This window comes from Mangifera indica, chromosome 17 (genome assembly GCF_011075055.1).
Source record: "Mangifera indica cultivar Alphonso chromosome 17, CATAS_Mindica_2.1, whole genome shotgun sequence".
In the NCBI taxonomy this organism is placed as follows: domain Eukaryota; kingdom Viridiplantae; phylum Streptophyta; class Magnoliopsida; order Sapindales; family Anacardiaceae; genus Mangifera; species Mangifera indica.
The window spans coordinates 12,077,138-12,095,354 of record NC_058153.1 but is presented as its reverse complement, the minus strand read 5'-3'; the positions used below and the strand labels follow the sequence as shown (position 1 = coordinate 12,095,354).

The 18,217-nt window shown below is 31.2% G+C and overlaps 2 protein-coding genes across 2 annotated transcripts; one reads left to right on the top strand and one right to left on the bottom strand.

Annotated features, from left to right (window-relative positions):
• The first annotated feature begins 3,362 nt into the window (after positions 1–3,362).
• Positions 3,363–11,706, top strand: LOC123201051 (serine carboxypeptidase 24-like). Its single transcript, XM_044616506.1, has 9 exons — positions 3,363–3,744; positions 8,397–8,504; positions 8,579–8,674; positions 9,407–9,499; positions 9,593–9,678; positions 9,772–10,172; positions 10,263–10,358; positions 10,726–10,831; positions 11,343–11,706. Exons 1-9 carry the CDS (start codon positions 3,480–3,482, stop codon positions 11,484–11,486), a joined length of 1,395 nt encoding a protein of 464 aa, XP_044472441.1. The 5' UTR covers positions 3,363–3,479; the 3' UTR covers positions 11,487–11,706.
• A 501-nt stretch (positions 11,707–12,207) lies between these two features.
• Positions 12,208–15,556, bottom strand: LOC123201052 (nucleoid-associated protein At4g30620, chloroplastic-like). The gene is made up of 7 exons (XM_044616507.1): positions 15,403–15,556; positions 14,342–14,496; positions 13,810–13,910; positions 13,685–13,724; positions 13,131–13,202; positions 12,595–12,651; positions 12,208–12,506 (listed from the first exon to the last, which is right to left on the bottom strand). The coding sequence occupies exons 1-7, from the start codon at positions 15,482–15,484 to the stop codon at positions 12,432–12,434; spliced, it is 582 nt and encodes a 193-aa protein (XP_044472442.1). The 5' UTR covers positions 15,485–15,556; the 3' UTR covers positions 12,208–12,431.
• Positions 15,557–18,217: the final 2,661 nt, after the last annotated feature.

Here is an 18,217-nt window from a genome sequence, read left to right as displayed (position 1 = left end):
AATTTGTCACACAGATCTATGCAACAGTCGACATATAGATCGGTTAGATGACATCCAAATCTATGCAATGTCATGTCAATATTTGTATTTGTGTTTGTGCCAATTGTTAATCCATAAAATATTAGTAGTATGATATTTAATGGAAAGAAAGTGGCAAAGCATTGGCTTATTAAGTCAACAGGTGAATTAGTATCCCAACTACTAAGTTTTGATCATTGATTCTTGATTAAAATATATAATATAAGGACAAATGCTATGAATAAGAAGCAGGTTTGGAAGAGGATTTGGTATAAAGTAGTTTTAACTACTTCTTAAGACAGGTTTAAGAGGCTGTACCCTTTAATTAATTAAATTAATTCCTATCACACTAATTTATAATTAAATAGTCAAGCTCTTGGTAAGCAACCTGACAACCATAAAGATCTTGACAATTTTTAATCCATAAAACTATATATATATTTTAAATTTAAAAATATATTTATATTTAATATGTGTCATCATATAATTAGATAATTTTATGTGCATATTTATTTATATATATATAATAGATACATATAGTATTATTTATGTATATATAATTACAAATGATAGATATTAATTAATATAAGTAAGTTGACATATCGTCAGATAATTAGATGATTTAATTACTTACTTTATCTTAAATTTAAAATTATTCAATTATATCATATCATATCAACTTGTTTTTACCCGTTTGTGCAAGAAATATTATTATCATTTGATTCAACTTATTCGATTAGAATAAAGCTTATGAAAGTAAAATTATAAAAAGGAATTTATTATAATAAAGTTTTTACGAAAATTTCTTTAATTATTTGGTTAGAAAAATGTGAAGAATTTTTATGATATGCTTTCAGGAAACAGTTGTTTTGCTTATTAAGAAATGATCATAGATATATAAAAGCCAATTAATACAATTTCTTTGAATTGAGCTAAAAATAAAATTATTTTAAAAAAACATGATCCAACGGTCAAAATCAAAATTTTAAAACATAGACTAAACTAAGCGGGTTCAAATAAGAATTAGTGGTCAATATGATATTGTTGAATTATCTTATTGATATAACAAAGTAGGCAAAATTTTACAATTGTTAATATTCGAATCGATTTTTATTTCACAGTCTATCTATATTGAATTAGATATTAGAAGAAAAATAATAGAAACTTAAACTAGAATATGTTTGAACAGTGGTAATTCTGTCATCAAACCAAATTTTTTTTTTCTTGGATTAATTTAGTTTTATATATATATATATATATATATATATATATATATATATATATATATATATATATATATATATATATAATTCAATTATATATTGTTAATGTCAATGTCATAGGTTCGATTGGCTGACCTGTCAATCCTTTTGATTGGGGAAGCACTCGATTGGAGTTTGAAAAAATTGGTCAAAATCAAATTTTAGAAAATCAATTAAATGAAAGTTGCATTTGTAGTTGAAGTTTGTTGTTTGTTTTATGCGAAAATTAAATAGATGAAAAGGACTTGTTATTGACGTATATATGAGCACCTAATAATTGTCTCATGCAATGTTTAAAGGTATCAAAATGAAGATGTTGGCCAATGGCAATGACAATAGCCGATCGACTTCACAAGAGTCACTACCCCACATCAATTAATATTTTTTTAAAAAAATTATTTTATTAACTAATAACTCTTATTTGAGTGAAATTATATTTTCCATTTAGTTGGAAATTAATTTTTTGACATTATCGGAAACTGATCAAACCAAACAAAAAAATTTATGAGTCTAGTGATTTTCTCATAACTATTGTGTCAGATAAATTAAAAGTTTGATTTTCAAATAATGTTATGTATACACACTTCTAAATACACAAATAGATATACGCATGATATAACATCACGTGATTGGATATAATTAATTCGAAATCATCCAATCATATCATGATATATTATTTATATACTCATTTGTGTACTAAAAAATATATATACATAATTTTATTGTTGATCTTAATATGCGTTTTAAATACATACCCTTTTACTTGGATGTCCTTTATCTTTCCCACTCAAACTTGATGACAGAAAGGTCATATTTTATGTAGAGGACCACAGAGAAACAGGCTTAAAGTTCTTGAACTTATCTCGAGAAATAATGGCCACCTAGAACCCCTGTTTCATCTTGCCCTAAAAGATTTTCAAGCTTATTATTATGAAGATTTGACAATAGTGTCTCTAATTTACCTACTTTTTTTAAATTTAGCCAGTCGTATTGAGAACCCAAATACATATACTTTGATTTGGATAGTGTTTTTGATGTTATCAAAAAGGCTTTCATGTAATTAAAAATGTTTTCCAATTTTGTTTGAAAATAGGTTCAAGAAACATTTTTCATATGCTTTTAATAAAATAACTAAAATGTGTTTTTCACAAAAAAAAAAAACTTGTTTATATGCATATCCTTTACATATTATTTATAAGCCGTAAAATCTCGAGTATGAAATCAGAGGATCAATTTTGACTTTACACTCCTATTAATGAACTTGAGTGTATAAACCAATGCCTTATGATATACCGGTATTAAAGAGGGAGACCTAACAGCGGATTGTTGAGTTAATCTTCTCATGGTTTATGGAGTTGATGGTCAGGCTCTGACCGAAATGGGTGGTTGAGCTCCAAGCTCCACCAAGTGTAGGGCTAGATTCAACTGAATTGCGAGCCTAAATTTAAAAATTTTGTCCCGTCAAGTTTGAGCTTAGAGATGTTCATCTCGTCAAACTTGTGAGTTGGAAAAGTTTGATCTAAATTAACTAAAACGATATCATTTTAACCAATACACATCTAAACATTATTGTTTTAATAGATTTTAATTTGGCTATACTACCAAACTGACCAAGCACAACTCGATCTTGACTTGATAATATAGTCGAACTCAAACCAAACTTAAGCCCATTTCCTCTCAAGCCAAGTCGAGCTCAAGTTTAAACTCTTTCAAATAAAGTTGAGTTTGAGTTCACCCAAATTCAAATTTACCTCAACTTGAATCTACCCCCTAAGTATATTTGTCTAGAAAGAAAATTACAGTAACTGCTATGGAAGAGAGGGGCTTTGTGATGCATTAATCTTTGATTTTTTTTTTCTGAGTTTTTGACCAAGATTTGATCGAGAATTCACGTTGTCTTTGATCAAGTACAAACACAAGAGAAGAAAATTTGAAAAAAATGGGTCCAGTCTAGCTGTCCTTGCACCGGTAGAAAATTTACAGTAGAAGTAAAATATTGTAGCAAAATTAGGCTTGAAATTAAGTCATCTCTACTCTATCTAAACAAATAAAAATTGACCTATAATTATGGCATCAAAAACTCCCATATTGTTGTAGGCATTAATAAGCTCAGCTAAGATCAGCACACAGCTGTAGAAAATAAATAGCCGAAGAAGAAGAAGGAGAGTAAGACAAAGAGAGAGAGAGAGAGAGAGAGAGATGGCATTTCTGAAAGAATATTTTCTCTTCTTAACAAAATTTTCCCTGGTTTTCTTCACTTCAATCACTGCCATTGCTGCTTTGAGCACTAAGCAGCAAGAGCTAGATCGAATCTCAGCTCTTCCTGGACAGCCACCAGTTAAGTTTCGACAGTTTTCAGGCTATGTAACAGTCCATGACAGCCATGGAAGAGCTCTCTTTTACTGGCTTACAGAAGCCACCGCCACTCCGGAGAAGAAGCCTCTTGTTCTTTGGCTCAATGGAGGTCAGTTTTATTCATTTAAAATTCTGTAAAAAGATTCAAGTTCATGCATCAAATTTCTATTTTGAAAATCTTGCTGAATAGTGCTAAGTAGAAGCTATGAATCATTTCCCATATTAAAATCATACCCAGAAAATTTTTAACCATTTCAGAAAGATCTGTTTCATTTATTTTCCTTGCAATCAATGCCTGTACTTTGTTTGGTTTTGGAGATATATCTCTGCCTAACTCACGCTGCTAATGAATGAAACATGCATGCATCAGCCCCACTTGTTCCACAAAATATTCTTATCATATAGGTATTCATTTTCTCTTTTGGCATTTAATTATGTTTAAGAAACCCAAATTTATTGACAATAAAATCATTAATGGAAAAAAAAATTATGGAGGAAGATACTCTCACTAGCTTATTCTGTCCACATCAATTTCTAAGCCTACACTATATAGGTGGAAGTTAAGTTAAACGAACGGGAGAATTAGGTATAGCGGAGTCAATATCTTTTCAATATCCTATGATTGTCTCTCGCATTATAATGAATGTAGTTGTTAAAGAATTATTATATTAACCTGAAACGACTCTCCATCAGTTAAGCCCAAGCTAGTTACTGGTTTGGGGTGTTGGCTTTTGTGTAACATTCATATTCAAATAGTCGGTTGATTATAAAGATATTGTTCATTTTAAACACACAGTTCATTATGAATTAAGATATTATTTGTTTTTAGACTCACAATTCATTATGGTTTAAGATATTAGATTTTGTAAATTAAAATATATCTAGACAATTTAGGAGTTCATAAATTATTTAATTAACCTTGTATTATCATTTCAAAGCAATTTATGATGTGTATACATTCCAGTATTTCTCGCATATTTTGTTAATGTGGGATCTGCTTTGGATGTTAAACTCTACCCCTCTACCGACTATTCTGGCAACAAAATTCGTATAGGTGACTTCTTAGAGACAAAGTGGTTGCGAATTCTTACACAAGTTAGTGCCTTTCCCTACAAATTAAGATGCTGAAATTCACCCAAGGTCACCCTCAAACTAGAGAATAGAGAATGAGACTAAGGTGTGGTAAAGGCTGTTACGTAGCAACAAAAATAAACCCACATGGGGCCTCGTGATTTCTGTCTATCTCTATCTTTTTTAGGGTTCTTTTCCTTCTCTCCTTCCATAACTGACGTCGTTTCATTTCGTTATTCTCCGCTTAGAACATCAACCCAATCCCATTACCTCCAAAAAAAAAAAAAGCAACCTTGCTTTTTCTTCTGCACAATTTTGTCCCTTTCTCCCTCACTTTGCTCCTGTATGCATGTAGAAATGATGAGTTTTCTTGAAATTATAAGAAGTAAAATTCCAAAAGCCACCAACTTTTGCAGCAAAATTGAACTGTCCACAAGTTGACTCGAGATATTCATGCAGAGAGAATAAAAAAAAAAAAAAAAAGAGTGAAGAAGATAAATTTTGCTTTGAAGCATGCGCATTCGCTGAGACAAAAATGATGGTGCTGATGATGATGATGCTTGTTGTGAGGTTGTAATTGACTCTTTGGTGTGACCCAGAAATGGAGGAGATAATTAGATTTGAAAATCAATAAAGAAATAATTATAGCATAGAAGCTTGACACAGTGACACATCTCATATCAAAGAACTTGTATTTGAGTTGAATAATTATTTTGGGTTTGAACGGATTAAACTAGAGAAAACTTCAGGTTTAGTAACAAGTCCTACAATTTTAATATCAGATATATCAACAATTTGATCTTTAACTCATATCCTCTTACTTAGGTAACTTCATCTTTGTCCTTCAAATAATCTTTTAAGAGCAAAATAAGTTAATTAATTATTTTTTTAATTTTATCAAAACATTAACGTGTTGTGTTATTCATGAAAAGGAGGCGAATGTCATAATAAAGTCAGTTTAGGTTCGATTCAATTTGGTTTGGTATTTTGGCTTTAACGAGCCAAACTTAAGCTAGATAGCCTCAACTAAATTTTTTGAATTCAAGCTAACCCTTATTCAAACTTAACTTAACTTGATTTAAACCTAACCCTATACTATAATAGTGCCCAATAGTTTCATCTAACTTTTGTATTCGTTTAAGCAAATTTGGATGTTTTCACTTATCACATAGTGTGAATGATAGCAACCACATAAATAAATCAATAATAGATATTGTTGCCACGCTTGCATGAATAATTGATGTCCTTTATTTTCCATTATTGCGAAACTTATAAGTTAGTAATAATTAATTGACCAATATGTTTAGCTAAACAGTTTGAAATGTCTTGCCTAATTTGTGATATAAAAATAAGGCCAAAGGACTATTCCCCATGCAAGTTTTGGTGAAATGATAAATATATACCCGCAATAAATGAAAAACCCAAATACCCACCTAAGTTTTAGTCCGTTAGGACACACCCATGAATTTTACATTATGGTTAGAGGTAAAATCATTATTTTACTAGTAATATTAAAATAATTAAAATTATATCTCATTTTTCCTCTTTGGTTTGGAAAATTAATAATTTCTTCCAGAATTAAATTTTGAAAAATTCACTTTTCCCCCTAGAATACCAAACCTGAAATTCAACCACTTCCTTTGACGAACAATGGCCCTACAATGGATGAAGACGTCATCTTTCAGAGGATGACCTATGGACAATGAGTGTCATCCTTGGATGACTCTTCATTGTCTATATTTGGATGAGATGACGCTTCATCACCCGATCAAAACAGCAAGTGTCGTACAAGGATGGTGTTTTGTCGTCCAGATCTTTGGACGATGAGCATCATCCGACAAAGTTCGGAGCCTCCGGCCACCAATGATCACCGATGGCTGAAGGTGTGAAGAAAAAACCTAAGGATTTGGGGGGAAAAAGTCATTTTTCAATGTTGAGATATGAGGGTGACATGTTAATTTTTAAAACTTGAGAGAGAAAAAAATAAAATTATATATTTTTTAATATTATTGTTAAATAATGATTTTGCCTTTATATTTAATGGTAATTTTAACGGAAGTTTGGAGATTGGTGAGTATTTGAATTTTTCATCTATCATAGGTATATTTTTTAGATTGAGTTAAAACCTGAGTGGGAAATATTTTTTTAGCCTAAAAAAAATTTAAAAAAAACTGAACATGTAGTTGCCTATACAAGAGTAGTTGACCACTATTTATTGCTAGTTTAAATAAAGAAAATGAACTCTTTATTTGTGTACTTCATATTATGATTTTCAAATTCAAATTGAACTAATCGAATCAATTTGGACCTATAGTCTTACTTGATTCAAATAAGACCAATTTTTGGCCTCATAGTTTAATCACTTTGACAAGTAGCCGAATTGGAATTTCTTTTAAAAATTTTACAATTATTAAAATTAAATCCAACGTCTTTGTCTGTGCAACACAGTAGACCCAGCAATAGCAACAGTAAGTCATTCATTCCTTGCAATCTCTGCAATTATTCACTAAACTTCTGCTCCACTATGAAAATTGTGTATATGATGGGTCAACTCTCACCCGGGTTGGATTCAATTTGTTTTATTTAAATTTGAATTCAAACTGAGATCAAAAGTGTCAAACATAAACAAAGGATTATACTTATTTTTCATAACCAAACCAAGTTCAAACCTCAACCAACCAATTGATTCAAAATCGACCTCAAACAAATTATTTTAGATTTGTCTTATTTTTGGGTGGGACCTTATTCAAACCCAATTTGAATTAAATCCTGCCCTACTTCCACTTGTGAGGCAGCAAATGGACGAATTTATCTGGGCCACTCTCTTGCGTGTTTTGTTCTAAAGCTCTTTGTCTAGCCATCATCTTGTCTCAGACCCACTTTAAACCGAAAGAACCTGAGTTTCATGTTTTTTTAGGCCAAAAAACTTATTCCCACCCAAGATTTGGTTTATTCTCAAACTCTTGTTATAAAGTTTTAAAAATTTAAATACTCTTCTATCATTTAACTTCTATTAAAACTTATTGTTAACTACAAAGATAAAAAGGTCTTTTAACTAATAATATTAAAAAACTAAAATTTTATCTTATTTTTTTATTTAGTTTAAAAAATTAACAATTTTCCTTAACCTAAATATTTGAAAAATTATTTTTTTCCCTTAGGGTTTCATTCATTTCCCTTATTTCTTTGACAATCATTCTTCTAGTTGACCTCTCATTTGTTGGTGCTCTCTCCCACCTCCAAGACAAAGACACGACCATGAAGGCGATGACTCGAAGCAATGTCATCAAAGATTCATCATGCGACGAATCATCATACTTCGTTTAGATTCATCGCACAACAAATCTCAACTACTTCGATTCATCTTGATCATTTAGTTAAATTTTTAGGTTTTCTTATTAAGAGACTAATTATTTACTAATTTTTATTGAAACAATTAAACTAATCATTGTACTTCCAAAATCAAACAAAACAAACCATCGTAATTGTATTTGTTTCCTACCTTCAATTAAAAAAAAAAAAGGATAAATCCCTTATTTATTTGTGTATGAAGTATTAATCTTTTACAGAAAAGTATTATTCAATCATATGACGATATATCATTAGTTGTACATAAAATTGTGTACATTGTTTATGCATAGTATTACTCTTTTTCTTTTTATCTTATGATTAAGAGTAAATGTTGTGCAGGGCCCGGTTGTTCATCAGTGGCCTATGGAGCCTCGGAAGAAATAGGACCTTTCAGGATTAACAGAACTGGTTCATCTCTTTATCTCAATAATTATTCCTGGAATACAGGTAATTAAGAACTTCAGATTTATTAAATTAAATTTTTTTTTCTATGTCACATAACATTTGAGGAACATTTTCAGAAGCAAATCTTCTCTTCCTTGAATCACCTGCTGGAGTTGGATACTCCTACACAAATACAACCTCCGATCTTAAAGATTCTGGTGACAAGCGTACAGGTATCACTTCAACGCTGATGCTTATATTCATGGCTTCAAAATCTGGACCGGACCAGCTGGTTCAACTAAGGATCCAATAACCAATCCAGTCTGGGTGAAGTTCTGTTTAAACCATTGAACCGCAGTTGAACCTAGCTAACCATGTTGGGCCCGGCTCAACAATCTTGACATCAACATGACTTAGTAAAATTTATTTTGCAATTGTCTTGCAAGGAAAATGAAAATTTTTGAGGGAATAGTGTCTAAGGGTAGATTCGAGTCAAGCTAAGGTCGAGTTTGAGCCAATATGAGTTCGGCTCAACTTGAAAAAATTGAGTTTCCTTTAAGCCAGTTCTAGCTTAGTTCAGGTTAAGGAGAGCCAAGCTTAAGTTTGGCTACATTGCTAAGCTAAAATCATTCAAAAAACTGAAATGATGTCAATTTAATATGTATTAGTAAAAAATAACGTTGTTTAGTCAATTTGAATCAAACTTTTCTAAACTCACAAGCTTGGTGAACCAGACACCACCCAAGCCCAAGAATGTAAATAAAACCTTTAAGCTCAAACTTGTTTCACCCCTAGTGCTGATCGAACAGTCCACCGTTAGTCCAACTTGACTAGATCAAAGTCTAGTCCGAATTTGAAAATATTGAGAAAATAATAACAGCTATCATACAAATTAACACTACACATACAAAGTCATTATTTTAATTTCAATTGATCCTAGTTATGGTGGCTGATTTGTGACACAGCTCAGGATGCTCTGATATTTCTCATCAGATGGATGTCCAGATTTCCACAATACAAATACAGAGAATTTTACATTGCTGGGGAAAGTTATGCAGGTGCACAAGGAACACAAACAATTAAGATTAACATTTTCCATCTACCTCTTACATAATCATCAAGAACTAGACTTTCTGCTATATTGTTTCCAGGGCACTATGTTCCCCAGTTGGCCAAGAAAATCATCGATCATAATAAATCCAATTCACGCCCCGTCATCAATCTGAAAGGCTTCATTGTAAGTTTAACATCGATCTGGTCTGACACAACGTTCAAATCCAAAAGAATTCACTCATATGCAAGGAGAAATTGAAATGGTTTATGTATGCAGGTAGGAAATGCTGTTACAGACAGCTACCATGACAGCATTGGAACGGTTTCATACTGGTGGACACATTCAATGATTTCCGATCAAACATATAAATTGATCCTCAAATATTGTAACTTCACAGCAGAGAAGAGCTCTAAGGAATGTGACACTGCTGTAAATTATGCAATATATCATGAATTCGGAGACATAGATCAGTACAGCATTTATACACCATTTTGTATGCAACTTCCTAATCAAACAACAAGGCCTTTGAGGCTGAAAAATACTCTTTTGCGGAGATGGGTTTCTGGATATGATCCTTGTACTGAGAATTATGCAGAAAAGTACTATAATCGTCCGGATGTCCAGAAGGCACTGCATGCTAATATTACAGGAATTCCATACAAATGGACAGCCTGCAGGTATTTTTTAAGAACTTTCGTATGAAGATATGTGTTTTTGTTAAGAGTTTTGTGATTTTGTTGTGATTTTTTTTTGTTTGTTGTTGGCAGTGATGTTCTTATTAGTAATTGGAAGGATTCTGAAGATTCTATGTTGCCAACATACACAGAGCTGATTAAAACTGGTCTCAGAATCTGGGTTTTCAGGTAAATTTCAAGAGAATTTTTTGGGTATTGGTCTTTTCCATCCCAAAATTAGCTCAACCTCAAACTTATACACCAACAACCCATCAATTAAACTATATGTCACAACCAACCACCCAAAAGAACAACGAGCTACTAGTTAGACTTTCACATCAATTGATCACTCTAGGATGAAGTTACAACTAAATTCTAATACCATTGTTAAGTACTATTAAACCTTTTATATGCTAAAAGCTAACTCAAGAGATAAGACTTTTCCTCACTCTTAGTTTTAGTTCTTTCCGAACTGATATGAGACGATCCAATACTATGTGATTAATCATACTCTCTCTAAGAGAAACACCAATTTTGTTCTTTTTCTCAAATGCAGTGGAGACACAGATTCAGTGGTTCCAGTGACAGCCACAAGGTTTTCCCTTGGCCATCTCAATCTGCCAATCAAAACTCCATGGTATCCTTGGTATTCAGGCAGCCAGGTAAATTCAACATGTTCAATAAGCACAGATACTTCTATTGAAAGATTGCACAGCCATAGAAGTAGCATGAGACCTGACTGACTTGTTTAGGTCTTGGGCAATGACTTTATGCACCCCAATTGTTTGGAATCAAGGTTGCAAACAAATCGAGCTGCTCGCTTATTGTTAAGCAAGCTCAAGCTCACTATTACTCAATTCGGAGAGCTCATGAGATCATGGCTCAGCTCAAGTATAATATAAACAAACCCTCAAAAATTTAAAAATTTAAAATCTTATATTTGCACTCCTAAACTTCGAATATATTAGTAATTGCTAAACATGTAAGTTAATTTCTAGAGAGCTGAGCTTGAATCCTCACTTTCTCTCTCATGCTTGAGCTAGAAATCAAATTGAGCTTGAACCAAACAATACTAGGCTAGGCTCACTTGCTCCGTTTTGTCCCATTGAAAGACTTTTCTGTCTTTCTATAAAGATAAGCTAGAATCAGCATAAAATCAAATATGTTTGACAGGTTGGAGGCTGGACAGAAGTTTACCAAGGGCTTACATTTGCTACAGTCAGAGGAGCAGGCCATGAAGTTCCACTATTTCAACCCAAGAGAGCTTACATTCTTTTCAAATCATTTTTAGCAGGAAAGGAATTGCCAAAGTCATGACGCATTTCCTGGAGAAGATAACTACAATTTATTGCAGAACTTCCCTATAAAAATTATGGGTGAAGCCACTAGAGTAGCAATGATTCATTCAAATTAGTATTTGTATTATTGAGACACCTTAAATTTGTTGTGTTATAGCAGGAAGCAGCAGAAGAGAGATCTAAGATCTTTTCTGTTAAGCAAAATAGCCTCTTGCCTGCATCTCTCTTGCAATTTGTTATCAGGCATATTATGAGCTAAATCTATCTCCTTCATCAATCACAGTGAATATAAAGCATTCTAAATTTCACATCCTAACATAAAATCTGCATATTTGAAATAAAAAGGTGGAATATGTGACAATAAAGCAATTGTCCATCCTATGGTAAGATTGTTTCACTTCTACATTATCATAATAATGGTTCACAAACAATTTCAAATGGTGCCCTCAACCAAGCCACTGCTTATGAGTTGCCAGGCTCATTCTTTGACAGACACAGTCAAAGCCCTGGTCTTCTCCCACTGCTAAGGAGCTCAGAGTTTCATGCTCTATTTCACTCCCCCAAGGTTCTTTTCACCTTTCCTTTACTACTTTTCCTTGTAAAATTGACACAAAACAGCAGTCCCCTCAATTGAAAACAAAAATGGTCTGCCTATAAACAACAAATGAATCACTAACATGAAGGAAACAACTTATCTGCTTAAATCTCTGGAAACAAAGTAGTCAACACACATTTCCAACTGGGTTCAAAGTTGTACTGCACAGTTCAATTGATCAGTGCAACATCTAAAACTTTTTGGCTACAAAGAAAAGACAAGTTCCAAATAGTTCTACTTTACAAAATTTATGCCAGTACAACATGAAACTGAATGTAAACGTCACAATCACTGTAGAAATTATCACTTCAGCCTGGTCTGTATACAAAATTTGAAACTCAGCTCAGATACAAAAGTAAGAAACACTCTTTACTTTAATCCCTCACTTAAGCCTTGTGGCATTCCTAAGCTCTGTGCAAGATCACTCATTCTTTCTTTCATGGCCTGAAAAAGTCAGAAAGCTCGATGATTAGTTCAGTAACAAAAAAGCGTGCAATTTGATTCATCATCATAAAAGTCCAAAAATTCGAACCTGAACACTCTTCTGGTGTGCATCTTTGTATGCCTCAGTGACTAATAGTGAAAGTTTCTGCATATGAAAGAATAACATAAAAATAATGGTCTCCTTAAAACTTCACCGCTTACAACAACCATAAGTAGTTCCCACACTTATCAGAAATCAGCAGCCCATTTTCTTAAGTGGGGAGCTTCATGCAACAGTATTAACCACTTTAAAGAATGCAGTGTATTGTTTAGATGCATACACCTTGACATATTATTATCTCATCCACAAGCTTCCATATTGTAATTTTATCATGTGAGTTTACAATAATGGATACCTTATCCAAGATTCAAGCATGTTGCTCAAAAGTTTCTTTTCAGCTAAAGCATTTAACCACTACGGACACATATTGCAGATATAATGCGTGTAAAGAAATCATGTTCTCTCAGCTCATAGACACATAAGATTATAGCCATACATGCTTTTAATGAGTGATAAGACAATGATAAACGAAAAACTTGGTCTACTAAAACCTATAAATGATTGAGTAAATTTTATGTATTCACCTCTGGACCTAATTCCATAGCAGCCTCAGTGATCTCTGTGCGTACTGGCTGCTGATTGCCAGATAATGTTACCTAAAAGAAAAAAATAAGTTGAAAACTTATTCCAAGTTTAACATAAACTGAAATATTTTAATTTTCATGGTAGTTTCCTCTCTTTTCTGTCATTAATGCATAGTATTATCATGGCAATATAATTCTCGAGATGGAAATTGAAAAAGATAAAAAGCAATTGACAATTGCAACAGATATTTCTGTACCATCTGAAAGTAATAGTAGTGTCGTAACTAAAATATAAACTAATGACATCAACAAGAACTACTACTTTTTGCTAAATAGTACTCTTTTCTTTCTAGTTTGTTTCCAAAGCTACCTACAAAAAAGAGGACTTAATGGTACCTTCAAGTTGCATGGAGAATGAAATTAAAAGACAAGGTAAAGTGAACCCAAGGTTTCAAAAGTACATACGCAAAAGTGCTTCTGAGAATTTTAAACAAAGCAAAATTAGTAATGGAACTACACAGCACCAAAGATGAGAGAGAGAGAGGCTAACATACCTTAATTAGTTCACCTTCACAATAACCATCAAACTCCGCTCTGTAATACATAACAAAAACATGGAGTTTATACCAGCCAAATGAAACTATAAATTCAGAGGAAAATGTATTTAGTAACAACATACGCAGCCAGTTCTTTCTGCACCCGCACAGCCTCGACTTGGACAACCATTTGTGCCTTTTTCACTGTCTCATAAAGATTCTGCATATTTCCAAGAATTCCTGCCTAAAATCAAAGAGTAATTAAAAAAAAATGTTATTCTCAAAGAGTAACAACAGAATCTATCATGCAAATAAATACACAACACAAAAGAGAGCAAAGAAATATTTCTAAATCAAACATTAAAGTCAAATGCATTACAACAAAAATCTCAGTTAACAACTTAGAGACATCAATATATTAAGGAGAATAACTCAAAGCAGTTTGAGTAAAATAAATCATAGTGAAGCAGTATTTTTCTTACAGCATAATCTATACTTAAACAACGTTGCTTGAAATAAGGGTGATAGAAAAAATATATAATTGACCAAAATCCGTGCAATATGCATCTTTGATTTTTTTCCACATATGCCATACAAATCATTCCAACCAGCAAAAGGAGCACACATAAATTTAGCAAAAATATCAAATTGGATGAAAAATTTAACAAAATTAACCTTTGAAGGCGTATCCTCACTCTTATCGCTATTGTCCTTCTTCCCTCCAAAGAGACCATTCACGCGGAGAGATCTAATGTTACGCCCAGGTGTCTGCAGACAAGACCATGAATAGACTTCCTTGCTAGCTAAATTTCCCGATAAACTTAGGTTACCTGGAAGTAGCATTGTAAGAACATCACATAACTAATTCTTCCCACTTATAGATTAAAAATAATAATCACTAATATACAACACCAAAGTACAACCGAATTACAAATCATATCATACATTATCTTAGTAGCACAAGTTGATCAGTAAATGGCCAGGTCAAACCTTCTTAACCCATTTCATGAAACAAATAATCAACAGAGACAAATCCATAGGACCAAAAAAAAAAATCTTTCCTCAAAAAACCATACAAAAATGCAAACTTTGTAACTCCACAACTGGCTCACTGCCCTGAAAACGAACAACGAAACAAAGAATTTCACTTCATATCTAAAAACATATCCCGTGGACCACACCGATACTTAGAGATTTAATCATTCCAAAATGCATACTTCAAAACCCATTACCCATCTAAATTTTCCTTTTTGTCACAGTTTAGACACAAAAACTCCTCGCTTCCAACCAAACTCAATACAATAATTCATAACTTTTGCATCAATAATTGAAAAAATAAATAAAACCCAAACACAATATATATTCAAATGGGTGATTTGCAAAACAATCATTCCCCAAATGTACACACAAAAACCAGCAAAAATTCCCATATTTCACCCTCTTACAACGAAATTTCATCACTTTCAACAAAACTCAACATAAAAAGTCACAATTCTGCATAACTAAATAGATAAAAACCAAACATAAAACATTTAAAATATTCAAATGGGTAACCAAAAATACAAAACTTCCCCAAAAGAAACGTCCAAACCCATCAAAAGTTCCCATTTTGCAACACTTTTACAACAAAGGTTTCTCACTCTCAGCCAAATTCCACAACAAAAAAAACCATAACTTTCACCTTACTGAATAAAAAGATTTTAAAAAAAACACAGAAGAGAGAGACAGTGTTTTACCGGGATGCAGTGAAGAAAGGAAAGGCTTCTTCCATTGAAGATTAGAAATCTGAGCGGTGACTGAGCTCGTCGTCGACGCCATTGAAACCTCAAAAGATTTTTGGATATTTTCGACTGACTTTTTAATATACAGTAACGATTTTTTGTGAGATAGAGGTGAGATTATTCATTTTTAATTTATGACTTTCGCTTACTGCTGTTCAGATATTGTAAATCACAGCCAGTAGCTGAGTGACACGATAGGTAAAACAATTGCCATGTCAGCTTTTCTTTTTATACTTGGAAATTAAGAAAAAGGTTTCAACCGGGAAAATATATAAAGATAATATTATATGTACTCATTTTGTATATATAATTTTATATATATTATCATATAATTAAATGTTAATTTTTTTTAATTTAAAATCACTTAATTATATGATAATATATATAAACCGTATATATATTTATATATTTAAAATAAATACATATAATTTTATTAAAATATGTAATTTTAGTAATAAATTATTATAAATTTATATTGGTACGTAATAAAACTGCTTAGTTAAAAACATGAATTTCAGACTCCACCCTTCATCTTTGAAATTTTCCAAAAAGGTAAGTTTAATTGTTTTAGCTCGAACCTCAATAAATAATAATAATTTGGTGATGATTTTAATTTTAAAAAATTCATAAAATGATAATTTAAAATATTTTTAAAAATCAATTACATATTTTATATTTAATAAAAAATTTATGAAATGATATTTTTTTTTTTATGATTGAATCTTGATTTTATATTATGTTATATTCGGTTTAATAGTCAATAAAATATTTTACATTTAAATTGTTATATTAATTTTAATCGAGAGATATATGAAAAATGCTAATATGTGGATGATATTACCACATTTTTTAAAAATATATTATTAATAATGTATCATATTAAACTTGTATATACGCATTCTATATATTTTTTGTATTCGAATGATATGATCATGTCTTTTACAAACATTTTTTTATCATTTTTCTTATTATACTCGTATATATTTCATATCATTTTTTTCTTGTTCCTATGTTTATTAATTAGGGTAATAAATGAGTAACAGTAATGATACAATGGTGTATTATTATATAATTGAATAATTTTAAATTAAAAATAAAATAATAAAATACATATATAAATCTATTAATTGGGTTGAACAAGTGTTTGACCTAAAATATTCAGTTTTAGACTAAACAGAAATTGGGCCTCAATGGGCATAGATTTGAAAAAAAAAAAAGTTGTCAATGAAATTATTAGGTTCAAACTTGAACAAAAGCTATTCAAACTCGAGGCCTAATAAAGTTCGAAAATTCATTGTGCACTAAGATATATTTGTCGAGTTTTCAAACTTGTACAAGATTGTATGAGTACATTTGTAGATTTTTAAAATTATAGAATGGGTCTGAAATAGGCCCAAAGCCTGAACAAAATTAGTGGATAGGTTTGAGCATAAAATTGGAGGCCTAAATAGGTAGTCCCAAAGCTTGAGTCCAAAATTCTTTTGTAGGCTCAAATTTGAATAAATTAGTCTTGATTCAATAAATTTAATTGACCTAATAATATATTATTTTGTACTCAAATTAACACTTATTATAAATATTTATATTATTACTAAATAATTAAACACTCCAAATCAATTATTTGGGCTTACATAGGTAGCTCATGGGCCATACATTGTGGCCCATTTCTTTATGAATAATAAACCAAGATACTTGAAATGGACTTTTCAAGTGCCATTCAAAGTTTAAGGTATTGCTCCCCAAAGGGGTTGGATTATATCCGGTTTGATCAAGTTTGGATTAATCAAATTGATTTTAAATTAAAATTGAATTTATTTTTATAAAATAATTTGATTTGAATATTAAAATTTGAATCGATTTAAATCGAATCTAAAGTAACCTTATTTTATTGAAATTAAATCTCGATTTATCAATCTCGAATTAATTATTTTGAATTCAAATCAAACTTAAATAGGTCCTTGATTGGGTTTGACCCTAATTGAATCAAACATTAGCCTAAAGTTTTGATAATTAAGAATTATATATAATATTATCTATTATAACAAGAGAATTTTGATTAATTATCCAATTTTATATTATTTAGAAATTTCAAAAGAATTTTTGTTGACTCTTTGGGAACCTTTTTTTACTTTTTCTTATTTTCAAAATAAATAGATAAATTCCCAAGTCTATGCCTTTGAAGATTTGAAAAGTTGGTTCATTGCTTGGCTTGTTGTCCATTTTTTAACAAGTCCAAGCCAATAGGTCAAAACTCATGTTGAATCTTAATTTTATTCAAAACCCATGTGCAGAATGAAGCTTCTAATTATGTTAGACTTAATCTGAATTAAATTATAAAGAGCTCTAATTTGAAATTAACGAATTAACATTTAAATTATATTTGAAATTTGATTTAAATTGACTCATTTATAAAAACAAGCCCAATCCATTTAGCATGAAATAGCCAATCAAATGCATTCAAAAAAAAAAAGAAAGAAATAGGCAAATGGGCATGGCAAATTATATTATCCAACTCTTTCTGCACAATTTTTATGGAAGTTCATGGAGTTTTATCAATTGTTTAATGCTTCCTCTTCGCAAGCTGATCACCCACATGACTTTTACAGATTGAATCAGATTTCAGGATAAACCCAGCAGGTTTTTTCTTTTTCACTTTTTTAAAAAATTTCTCCCATAATCTTCAGGTTTCCTGGCCCTGGAAAGTTTTTTGCTAAGATGGGTGTTATTATTTTATTTAGTATACAAGTTTGTCTTATTCTTATGCTTTTCA